Source organism: Dromiciops gliroides, chromosome 1, assembly GCF_019393635.1.
Source record: "Dromiciops gliroides isolate mDroGli1 chromosome 1, mDroGli1.pri, whole genome shotgun sequence".
In the NCBI taxonomy this organism is placed as follows: domain Eukaryota; kingdom Metazoa; phylum Chordata; class Mammalia; order Microbiotheria; family Microbiotheriidae; genus Dromiciops; species Dromiciops gliroides.
This window is the reverse complement of record NC_057861.1, coordinates 600,814,221-600,826,341: the sequence shown is the minus strand read 5'-3', so window position 1 is coordinate 600,826,341 and position 12,121 is coordinate 600,814,221. Positions and strand designations below refer to the sequence as shown.

The 12,121-nt window shown below is 43.6% G+C and overlaps 1 protein-coding gene across 1 annotated transcript; it reads left to right on the top strand.

The window, feature by feature from the left end:
- Positions 1–3,811: 3,811 nt before the first annotated feature.
- C1H9orf131 (chromosome 1 C9orf131 homolog) lies at positions 3,812–12,057 on the top strand. Its single transcript, XM_043999355.1, has 3 exons — positions 3,812–4,048; positions 5,080–7,960; positions 11,924–12,057. Exons 1-3 carry the CDS (start codon positions 3,815–3,817, stop codon positions 12,055–12,057), a joined length of 3,249 nt encoding a protein of 1,082 aa, XP_043855290.1. The 5' UTR covers positions 3,812–3,814.
- Positions 12,058–12,121: the final 64 nt, after the last annotated feature.

Here is a 12,121-nt window from a genome sequence, read left to right as displayed (position 1 = left end):
ATAGCCACAGGGAGAATACCAAAAGGAGAAAGATGTCTCAAATAGGGAAATGAAAATGGTTATATTTATAGTGAACAATGTAGGTTATTTCCTCATTATCTTCTTAGTCTCCTCCTTGTGGGAGGTTCATATCCTATTTTGGAATTCTTAGGGTGCTAAGACGTCCCCCATGATGGGTACCTTTCTCACTAGGGGTGTGTTTTGGGGGTTTAAACGTCATAAGGTGAACCTAAGAACATATTTGGTCCTTATGCTCATGTTCCTAAAACATATTTAAATTTGTCAGATCCCAAGGGTCTCTCTGTTTAGGATATCCATTACTTTAAGATCTGGTTTCTAGGTACAGTTTCTGTTTCCTGACATCCAGGATTATTAATCCCTAGCTACTGTTTCCCTAAGCTTCTGTTGATAGTGTTTGTTGACAAGGACTGGAAGCTTCTGATTGATAAGAACTTAGATCTTAGTTTCTCTGTTAACCCTTCTGGCCACCTCCATCAATAGTAACAGTTAGGACAACATTTCAAAAGTAGATGAATGCTATGGAAGTTTGTAAACCTGGCAATGAAACAAAATTATATTAAGGGAAGGAAAAAGTTTAAAACAGTACAAATGTGCTTTAACAGTAATAACACAAATTTCAGTTGAATATCCTATTATAAAATAAAGCTATTATGAAACAAAACTGACTCAAGCGCCTATCAATGAAAAGGTGCCAAATACACAAAGCCATCATAATATTTGAATGCTTGGGACATGAAAACTTGAAATACCTGTGATGTTTACAAAAAAAAAAAAGTGTAAACTTTGTTTTTAACTACCACACCATTATTAAAGTGTGTAATACTTCTATAGTATGTAATTGGTCTGACTTGAAGAAACTGCTTAACATAACTATTGAGAAAAACTGTCAAACGCAACCCAAAGACTAAGTAGAACAAGTTTCCCTGGCCTAATTAGGTAAACCTCCATTTTTTTGTTTTTGTTTTTAATTTCTTGTTATTTACATTGAGAAGCTAAATGATTTTGTCCAGGGTCACATAGTTTAATAAGTGTCTGAGACTAGATTTGAACTCCCATCTTTCTAATTCTAAGTCAGGTACTTTATCCACTGCACCACCTAGCTAGACTCTTTTTTAAGGCAATCAGGGTTAAGTGACTTGCCCAGGGTCACAGAGCCCAGAGAGGATGCTTGAAACCCAGGTGTTTCTAACTTTGAGATCACTTGTTTGTGAATTCACAGTAAAAACATGATCAATGAAAAAAAAAACAAACCCATGATCAATGTCTATTGCACTTTTTTTTTTTTAAGTAGTGAGGCAATTGGGGTTAAGTGACTTGCCCAAAGTCACACAGCTAGTAAGTGTTAAGTGTCTGAGGCTGTATTTGAACTCAGGTACTCCTGACTCCAGGGCCACTGCTCCACCCACTGCACCACCTAGCTGCCCCATCTATTGCACTTTTAAACAAGCAGTTTCAGGTACTTGACATTAGTCTTTTAATAGTTGAATCTATAACAATTTATAACCCAAAAGAATACTGGTCTATAATTATCAAATATCCACATTCCATACATTCCATACATACAGCCATAAAATTTTTAAACACTATGTCTTAATGCAATTATCACAATAAATCTTGACTTTTTAAAAACATCTTATTAGATGTTGGCAAAATAATGAGAAGTTGGAATTATAATACTGGTCAGCCCCAGGCAATTAATTGGCCTGGAAATGAAACTAGATGGAGTTCAGTCAGTTATTAGTCAATTGTGTTTGTCATGTTATATAATTTGTAAATAGGATATAAAAATTTAGAAGTATGACCTTTAGGGTTTTTTGTTTTTTATTTTAAGCAGGGAGGGCATTCAATTTAAAATGCTTAGCAATTATATATACAAATGCTTTAAAGTTTTGTACTTACAGCTTTCTACCCTAAAGTATCTGGGATTTTTTTTTGTTTGGGTTTTTTTGTTTTGTTTTATTTTGCTGTTGTTGTTTTTTGGTGACATAATTGGGGTTAAGTGACTTGCCTAGGGTCAAACAGCTAGTAAGTGTCAAGTGTCTGAGGCCGAATTTGAACTCAGGTCCTCCTAAATTCAGGGCCAGTGCTTTATCCACTGTGCCACCCAGCTGTCCCCTGGTTTCTTTTTAAGAACAGAATTTGTGTATATTTGGAATAAATATTAATTCACAATTACCTTTACAACATTAAAAAAAAAGCTAATGGACTCCAGGTTAAGATTTTCTGGGCTAGGATTTAAAATATAAAATATTATAATATTTTATTCACAATTTGACTTGTTATGCCCCCACCATCTCATTAAGCTTATCTGTTTCCTAACTTTGAGAAACCCTAAAGGAAAACAGATTCACATTATGGTTTAGAATACATTTACTTGTTTTGGTTTTTTGTGTGGGGCAATGGGGGTTAAGTGACTTGCCCAAGGTCACAAAGCTAGTAAGTGTCAAGTGTCTGAGGCCAGATTTGAACTCAGGTACTCCTGAATTCAGGGCCGGTGCTTTATCCACTGTACCACCTAGCTGCCCCAATATGTTTACTTGTAAAAAACCTTGAACAGGATCATAAATTTAAAGCTGAAAGAGGTTGTCTACTCTAACTCTTTCATCTTCTAGACAAGAGAACTGATTATTAATAACTAATCATTTGGGAAAACTTAAGAGTTTCTCCTTTTTTTAATCCTCATTTCAAGACCTCAGTCTTTGAAGGTTGAGCTTCCTTCCTCTACCTGACCCCACCCAACCTTACAAGGAATTTCTAATCTAAGGTGAATTCCATTTAATCAATCTTGGGTGGAGACAGACCATTTCTGACAGGATGTCACTCTCAGCCTCTCATTGTAATAATTCATTCTCTCTCACTGTTAACCAATCAGGGTTGATTCCCACCCTGGGGAACACCTACTCTTGGAAGGATATATAAACTATGAGCCTACCACCATGATAGTCTTTGGTCTAAGAGAGATGGCCAAGTGACCATTCCTTTATTAATAAACATTCTGGCCTTATTAATAAAAATTATTAAATTACCCAGAAACTGTCTCAAATTGAGGCTCAAAATGGTAAAGGGCCTTTCCCAAGGGCATGTTGTTCAGTCGTTTTCAGTTATATTTGACTCTTTATGGCCCCATTTGGGGTTTTCTGGTCAAAGATACCAGAATGGTTCACCATTCCCTTCTCCAGCTCATTTTACAAATGAGAAAACTAAGGCAAACAGGGTTAAGTGACTTACCCTGAGTCATACAATTAGTTAAGTGTCTGAGGATAGATTTGAACTCAGGAAGGTGAGTCTTCCTCAGTCCAGGTTTGAGTGTTCTATCCACCACACCACATAGCTACCCAGATCCAGGTCAAACAGGGAGTACATACAGGTAGTAAACAGTAGATCCAAGATTCAAACCCAGGTCCTTTGACTTCCAGGCCTGTATTCTTTCCGCTACACTTGTAGACTCAATAGAGAACAGGGGCAACTAGGTGGTGCAGTGGTACAGTGGCCCTGGATTCAGGAGGACCTGAGTTCAAATCCAGCCTCAGACACTTGACACTTACTACCTGTGTGACCCTGGGCAAGTCACTTAACCTTCATTGCCCTGGGAAAAAAAGGGGGGGGGGGAAGGGGCCCCTGGAAGTTTTTTTGATGAGGGAGTAACATGGTCAGACCCCTGCATTAGAAATACTTTTGTTAACTAGCTGTATGAAAGCCTGATTAAAAGGGATACTCTAAGACAGTGTTTTGAGCTCTGACATTGCTTGATTCTATAGCATCTATGACATCAGTGGAATGTGTTGCTGTTTCTATGGGCCTCCTGGGGAAGATGGAGTGGGTGAGAATGCTCACAGCCAAGGCTCAACTTGGACTGATTTGGGAGGAGATAAAGGAGGCTCTGAGGCCACTGGGGTGCCCCCAATGTGGCTGCAGTTGCCTCCAGAGTCCTGGGAACCTGCTGATTCTTCTGCTGTTCCTGATTTGGCAGTTTAGGAGAAAGCATCACCCATGGCTCCCAAACAAACAGGATGGGAGTCAAAGCATGGTGAGTAACTGCCATCCCCCTCCCCAGACACAGGACAAAACAGATCGATGCTGTCCCCAAGACACAGGGCAGGGTGAGCGACCACTTTCTATCAGTCATAAAGCAAGACTAGTGACCGCTGACCTCCTAGACATAAATTGAGGCAAATAATTCTCAATTCCCCATTACTGGGCAGGGTGAGGGGCCACTGAGCACCAAAGTTGGTAGGGTGAGTAACCACTGACTGCTAGAGAAAGAGCAAGGAAAGTGCAGTTCTAGGGAGCACATTTTAGGAAAGACATTGAAAAGGGAGGCAGGGGAGGAAAGTATGGTGAGGGTGGCAAGCACTAGATTTGGGGCTAGAGGATCTGAGTTTGAATCTCAGTTGAGTCACTCATCTATTTGATTTGGACAAGTTATTTAAGTTCTCTAGACCATAGTTTTCTCATCTATAAAATGAGGAGCTTATCCTCATTACAGATAATGTTTGCTGATGGTTTCAAATAAATAGTACTTATTTTAAGGTAAGTTCCTTTTATTCCTATGCTCTCTAGTGGGTTTTTTGGTTTGGGGTTTTTTGGGTAAGGCAATTGAGGTTAAGTGACTTGCCTAGGGTCACATAGCTAGTAAGTGTCAAGTGTCTGAGGCTGGATTTGAACTCAGGTCCTCCTGAATCCAGGGCTGGTGCTCTATCCACTGCGCCACCTAGCTGCCTCTCTCTAGTATTTTTAATAGGAATGGGTGCTGTTTTTTATCAAAGGCCTTTTTTGCATCTATTGAGATAATCATATGATTTCTGTTGGTTTTATTCTTGATAGAGTCAATTATGCTGATAGTTTTCCTAATATTGAACCAGTCCTGCATTCCTAGTATAAACCCTACCTGGTCATAGTATATGATCCTTGTGATGTATTGCTGTAATCTTTTTGCTAGTATTTTATTTAAATTTTTTGCATCAATATTCATTACCGATATCAGAAGTAATGACTACTTTCTACCTCGAAGTCATGCCTTCGGTTCTTATGCTATTCACTTCTCCCTCTACTCCCTAGGTCCTCTCACTTTTATTCCCTACCTCCCATAAGTTCCCAGAGAGAGCCCAAAGTTGGCAGCCCCAAAGCTGGAAAGGAGCTCTATTCTACAAGGAGGAGGAAGAAGAAGAGGAGCAGCAGCAGAAGGATGAAGAAGAGAAAGAGGAGGATTTACTGAGACAAAAGAGGCTAGAACCTTGGTGGTATTCCCACCCTAGAAATATGGAGGCTGAGCAGAAGACCTCTTTCTTCCAAACAGAGACTTTAGGGACACCAAATGAACAGGTGGGGAACCTACGTCCCTCATTTTGGGGTCCCCATGAGGCATGCCAGCCTTTCAGGGGTTCCAAGAGACTCCCAGTCAAAAGAGTGACACTGGAGCCAATGCCCAACTCTAACCACCTTCACAGCCCTACTGGCCTGAACCAGGCCCCCACCTCCCTTTGTCCCCATTCTACTTCAAGTGAAAAGGCAAAAGGGAGTATCCAGTTCTTTTGGGGACTCCCTTCTCTCCATAGTGAGTCTTTGGAGGCCACTTTTCTGAAATCTGTTTGCACCTTCCCTGATGGGGCCACTAACCAACAGCTACCTTTGTATACACCCCTCATCTTCTTCAATGACCTCTCTTACCACCCCCTGTCCAACCTAAAGGTTAAAACAGTATCCCTTCCTCCCCCATACCTGCCTTCTATCTCTCCTCTCCCTGCCTTGCATGAAAACTGTGAGACTGCAGAAATGGCATCCTTTGGGCTCCCAAATGGACCAGAAGCCCCATGGTGGGCCTCTGAGTCCCAAGGCCCAATCCCAGATCCACTGTTACCTTTACGTTCTCCCCCATATTCCCCAGTGAAACCTCAAGAAGTTCACTTCATGGGAGTCACAAAAGTGATGGCTTCAGATGACTATGAAGTCCCTGGGCCTCAGAATGTACAACAGAGTAAACTACCCTGGCCCCCCAAATCTCTAGCCCAGACCCCCAGCTCATCTTCAGTCGCTGTTCCTAAACCCCAAGGAATAACTGGTCCAATAGAAGACCTCAAAGTCGTAGTCTCTGAGGCCCTACTGGGAAATCAACAGCAGATTCAGTTTCCCCAAGACCTTAACCCTTCAGGCCCACACCTCAATACATCCCTACCACATCTGCTTAAGCCTCAAGAAGCTGACCTCAGGGGAGCCTGGAGTGAGATTGCCCCCATGACTGAGCCCAAGGCCTCATGCTATAAGATCCAGCAAAGTGAACTCCTCCAAGCTGCTGGGACTCCAACCTCATGGGTCAACCTGCAGATCCCCCCTGAGCCCCAAGGAACTGGCCTTACACGAAGTCCCAGAGTCACCAGCCTTATGACCCCTCATGGACCTGAGATCCCATGGTATAACATGCAAGAGAAAGAACCTCCCTGGGCTGCTGGGCCTCCAGGCCCAGAAGTTCAAATGAAGCCCCAGACTGGGCTGCAAGGAGCCAGCCCTATAGAAGTCTCAGAAGGGACAGTCCCAAGTTGGGACATAACACAGACCCAGCCTCCTTGGATCCCAGTCCTATCTTTATTCCACCAGGTCGAACCCCAAGGAGCAAACTCTGAGGGAACCCCTATCCATATAGCTAGGCTAGAGCTCCCAGGATGGGGAGTCCAGCAAATACATCTGTCCTGTACCCTAAGGCACAATACTCCTCTCCTTGAGCCACCATCCCATACATGGATGCCCCCTTTGAGGGTGCCAGCTAAAACTCAAGAGGACAAGCACTACCCACCAGGATCCCTCACAGAAGATAAACTCCCAACGGCCGGGATAATGACCTCCATGCCCCAGGAGGAAGCACCTCTCCATACCCAGGGGACCCTGGGCCCTGGAACTGAAGGCTGTCTCCAGAACAAAGAACCCAGAATCCAGTTTAAGAAAAACCAGTATAATCCTGGTTACCATTCCCTAGCTCCCAGCCCCCCAGCCTCTGGCCTGTCTTTTCCCAGGACCCCCCTTCAACAAGGCCTCTGTCCCTTGGATATCTCTTTCTGCCCCCTAACTTGTCAGAATCCAGCCCTCAACCCTACCTCCCAAAGGGCTGTGGGAACCCTGTCCTCTAACTGTGTCCATGTCCATGCAAAGAAGGCTATGTCTCAAGATGCTAAACCCCTGCATTGCCATCCTCCCTCTGACCCTCAGCTATGGCTGCAGGAGCTTGCTAGGGATGAGCAGAGCCCTGCCAGGAAGGGGAGAGATGTCTCCTTGATGCCTCCAAAGACTCCTGACCTCCAGTCCACTGAGGTCCCAGAGTCCCAGTCCCTGAGTCAGTACAACAAGAACATGACAGCTTCCAAAATGCCATGTATGCACAGGAAGGCAAAACTAGGAGGGTCCAAGAAGTCAGAGCCCCTGGCCTCAGGCAAGAGCCAAGCCAAGGCCTCAGTCCTGAGCCGGAAGAGAGAACACTCCAGGAAACCCAAAGCTGAAGACCAGGGAGGAGGGGATGGAGGATGGGGAGTGTCCCCATCCAAAGGAAAGAATCCCTCCTCAGAGGGCAAGAAGCTTACAAGTCACTCCCCTGCACAAAGGTGCTTGGCATCACCCCCACATCAGGGGAGTGGGAATCTCTGTCAGACTGCTTCTCGCCTAGAGCTACCTCAGCCTTCTACGATGGAAACTTCCCAAGTTCATTCCTCACAGGGCCCCTCAAAGGGTCAAGGAGCAGGCTGGGGTGACAACTCAGACTCCCAACATTGGCAGGACTGCTCCCAAGGGGACTGGGGTCTCCAGAGGGAAGCAGGGAAAGGGAGTAACTCCAATTCCTCTGGCCCAGCTAAGAGAGGCCTACAGAAGTTTCTGGGAGGGCTTCTGAACAACCCAAGTCCTAGCCAAAGAGCTCAGTCGGTGGAGTGTCTGCAGGAAGCAATAAAAGTAACCCAAGGTTCTATGTCTGGCCAGACCCTGCGTCTGACCCCCCCAATAAAGAGAGCTCTTCTGTAACTCGAATGCGGCTCCTGCTTCTTTCTAAGCTAACTCTGGGCATCAGAGGGGGACAGGAAGGATCAACTCCCTCTTAGCCATTTGGTTTCTGACCTTGCCACTCAAAAGATCATTTCAGGGGCAGCTAGGTGGCACAGTGGATAAAGCACCAGCCCTGGATTCAGGAGGACCTGAGTTCAAATCCAGCCTCAGACATTTGACACTTACTAGCTGTGTGACCCTGGGCAAGTTGCTTAAGTCTCATTGCCCCGCAAAAAAAAGATCATTTCCCTTGGCTCAGAAAACAAATACAAACTTAAAACTTTTTTGGAAAGTTTGATTTTTTTTCAGTTACCAAGCATTTATTTTCTCCCCCCTCCAAACCCTCAATCACCTGTAAAAAAAAAAAAAAAAAACCCAACCACCACCACCACCACCTTGCAACAAATATGAATAGTTAAGCAAAACAAATACCCACATTGGCCATGTCCAAAAAATGTATGCCTCGTTCTGCTATCAGGCAGCTAGGTGGAACAGTGAATAGAGTGCCAGGTCTAGAGTTAGGAAGACTCAGGCCTCAAATCCAGCCTCTCACATTTACTAGACATGTCACTTAACCTCTGACTGCCTCAGTTTTTTCAACTAGAAAATGGGGATAACAACAGCATTTACTTTTCAGGGTGTTTGTGAGGATCAAATGAGATAATATAAGGTTCCTGGTACATCATAAGCGCTATATAAATGCGTATTCCCTTCCTATTGCCTCTCTGTCAGGAGGTGAACAGCATGCTTGGAATGGTCATCGCATTGAGTCTTTCAAAGTGGTCTTTACCATGTTGTATAAATTGTTCTCCTAGTTCAAAATCAAGTGGTATCGGGCAGCTCTGCTTTCCATCTGCTGCTGTCCCATCCACCCTGAGCAGTGGCCAAATTCCTTCTCCAATGTTCTTTTCCTCAGTCTTGCTAAAATCCTGGAAGGAGGACATAGCCCATCCCTTCTTGGATGACCTGTCCCCTAGCTCAAGCTGTTAAAGACTTTGTCCCTTCCTCTTCCACTCCTGCCCTCATGCCCTGACTGGGAACTGTGAGGTCACAGAGCTGATGGCCCCTGGCTTCCTGGCTTGAGTCCCAAGGTCCATTCATTGTTCTTAACCGTTTCTGAATTTGAGGACCCCTGACGGTCTCTTTACAGCCCAGTGCTATGTTTTTATATTTCTCTTTTGTTTCCTGTCCTTGTTCCTATCTTCCACACATGTCTTTATGAGGAAAGTTGATGGTAAGGGTAGGGGCATAGGGTTATCTCCCCCCGCCCCCCATTGAGAAAAACTTCATCCTAATTTGAGAACATGTATCCTGGACATGTGTTTGGGTATCTTGTTAAGAGGACAACTGGCATCTCTCATTCATTTCCAATGACCTGAGCTATCTCCAAGTTGGTATGGCTAGCTGGGCTTCAGAACAGGCTCTCATTGTAAGAGATACTTCTTTAGCTGGCCTATAAAGTAATAGTTGTTAATGGACCCTTTTTCTTTTCTTTTTTCTTTTTCTTTTCTTTTCAGACTAGTGCATAGTAGAGCTGGGGGAAGAGTAGGACAAGGCGGGGAATGAGGAGGGAGCCTGAAAACATATTGTCTCCTCTCCCTCTGGAAACTGGTAATGACCACTTTAGTAAACTGTTTTTGGGGGGGGGGGTGAGGGGCAGGGCAATGAGGGTTAAGTGACTTGCCCAGGGTCACACAGCTAGTAAGTGTCAAATGTCTGAGGCTGGATTTGAACTCAGGTCTTCCTAAATCCAGGTCCAGTGCTTTATCCACCGTGCCACCTAGCTGCCCCAGTAATGACCACTTTGGGCAGATGAGGTGGATGAGTTCCTCTGCATCCTAGCTTCTTAAACTGTGCGTTGAGATCCCATATGGGGTGGTGTAACTAAATGTTGGGGTCACAAAAACTTTGGCAAGAATAAAAGGTTATGGGGGGCAGCTAGGTGGCACAGTGGATAAAGCACCAGCCCTGGATTCAGGAGGACCTGAGTTCAAATCTGGCCTCAGACACTTGACACTTACTAGCTGTGTGACTGACCCTGGGCAAGTCACTTAACCCTTATTGCCCTGCAAAAAAAAAAAAAAAAGACAAAAAAAATGCATAAGAAAATTAAAAAAAAAGAATAAAAGGTTATGTAAACCTATTTTACATACCTATATACCCGGGGGTCACATAAAAATTTCTCAAGTGAAAAGGGGTCTCAAATGGAAAAAGTTTAAGAAGTCCTGCTCTACGTGGCCTGCAAGGAGAGAGCCTGAGAATATACTTTCACAGCCCACAAGATGGCACCATATAGGATATGGTTAGATTTTTGGCAGAAGGACAAGAAAGAGGTAGACGTGCTTGCCTACCTGACCCAAGAAGGATGTCATAAGCAATGTTCCTGAACCCTAATCTTTTTTTTGGGGGGGGGGGTAGAAGGAGAGATCACTTTCATTGGTTATGTGATTCCCAGAATCTAACCTTTCAGCTGGAGAAAGGATTTCCTGGTCAGCACAGCCATGTGGGTGACCCCAAGTTAGAGGATCCTTATCAACATATCTGTCCCCTCTTCTTCACTAGTTTAATCTTTTATCACCTCTGTCTAGACAATTGAAATAACATAATTTATGAGTTCTTAACTTGGGGTCTGTAAACTCTTTTAAAATATTTTGATAACTATACTTCGACATAATTTGGTTTCCTTCGTAATCTCATGCATTTTTATGTGTTGAAAAACATTATATCAAGGTACATACAAATTCATACAACAAAGGTTAATAATTGGGCTCCCTCACTAATACACTGTTGGTGGAGTTGTGTACTGATCCAACCATTCTGGAGAGCAATCTGGAACTATGTCCAAAGAGCAATGAAACTGTACATACCCTTTGACCAAGAAATATCAGTACTCAGTTTATATCCCAAAGAGATTTATTAAAAAGGGGAAAGGATCTATATGTACAAAAATATTTATTGCAGCTCTTTTTTGTAATGGCAAAGAATTGGAAATTGGGAGGATGCTCATCAACTGGGGAATGGCTGAACAAGTTGTGGTACATAAGTATAATGGAATATTACTATGCAATAGGAAATGAGCAGATGGATTTCAGAAAAACCTGGAAAGACCTATATGAACTGATACAAAGTGAAGTGAGCAGAACCAGAACACTATAACACAGCAACAGCAACATTGTGTGATGATCTTGATAGGCTTAGCTTTTCTCAGCAATACAATGAGCCAAGATAATTCCAAAGGACTCATGATGAAAAATGCTATCCACCTCCAGAGAAAGAACTGATGGAATCTGAATGCTGATCAAAGCATACTATTTTTTACTCTCTGTATTTTTTTTTTTGCATTTTTCCCCTTTGGATCTGTCATCTCTTACAACATGACTAATATGGTAATATGTTTTGCATGACTGAACACGTATAACCTATATCAAATTGCTTACTGTCTCAGGAAGCAGAGAGAAAATTTGGTACTCAAATTTTTTTTTTAAATGTGAATGTTAAAAATTGTCTTCCCGGGGCAGCTAGGTGGCGCAGTGGATAGAGCACCGACCCTGGAGTCAGGAGTACCTGAGTTCAAATCTGGCCTCAGACACTTAACACTTACTAGCTGTGCGACCCTGGGCAAGTCACTTAACCCCAATTGCCTCACCAAAAAAAAAAAAAATTGTCTTCCCATATAAGTGGGGAAAAAATAAAATACATTTTTAAAAAATTGGGCTCCCTAGCTCAGTTCTCTCCCTTCTCCAGTCTATCCACATCTTTTTTTTTTTTTTTTTGGTGGTGGAGGGGGCGGGATTTTCATTTTTATTTATAAAAGGATCTTGTTAGGCCTCTAGTCCCCGGGACCCCCTTCCCTATCCTCATCTCTATCTCCATCCCCATCCAGATCCCATGGAGCTGCAGCACCGCCATCTGGTGGCTGATTCTCAAACAGCAGCCCATCTGGTAGACCTGAGGTTTGCAGGGGTGCAGGATGAGGATAATGAGGGGCTCCTAAAGCTGGGAGAGGGTGGGGACTAACTCACTCCTTATGTCTCTGAATATCCACTGAACTCTCTCAGTCACCCAGGCCCTGGGTTTGTCC

Excerpts from the sequence above, each read along its gene's own strand:
- C1H9orf131 (XM_043999355.1), top strand. The coding sequence starts at position 3,815 with ATGGGCCTCCTGGGGAAGATGGAGTGGGTGAGAATGCTCACAGCCAAG. Across the intron at positions 4,049-5,079 it reads AGGATGGGAGTCAAAGCATG|GTCCTCTCACTTTTATTCCC; the intron begins GTGAGTAACTGC and ends TCTACTCCCTAG. Across the intron at positions 7,961-11,923 it reads AGCAATAAAAGTAACCCAAG|ATCCCATGGAGCTGCAGCAC; the intron begins GTTCTATGTCTG and ends ATCCCCATCCAG.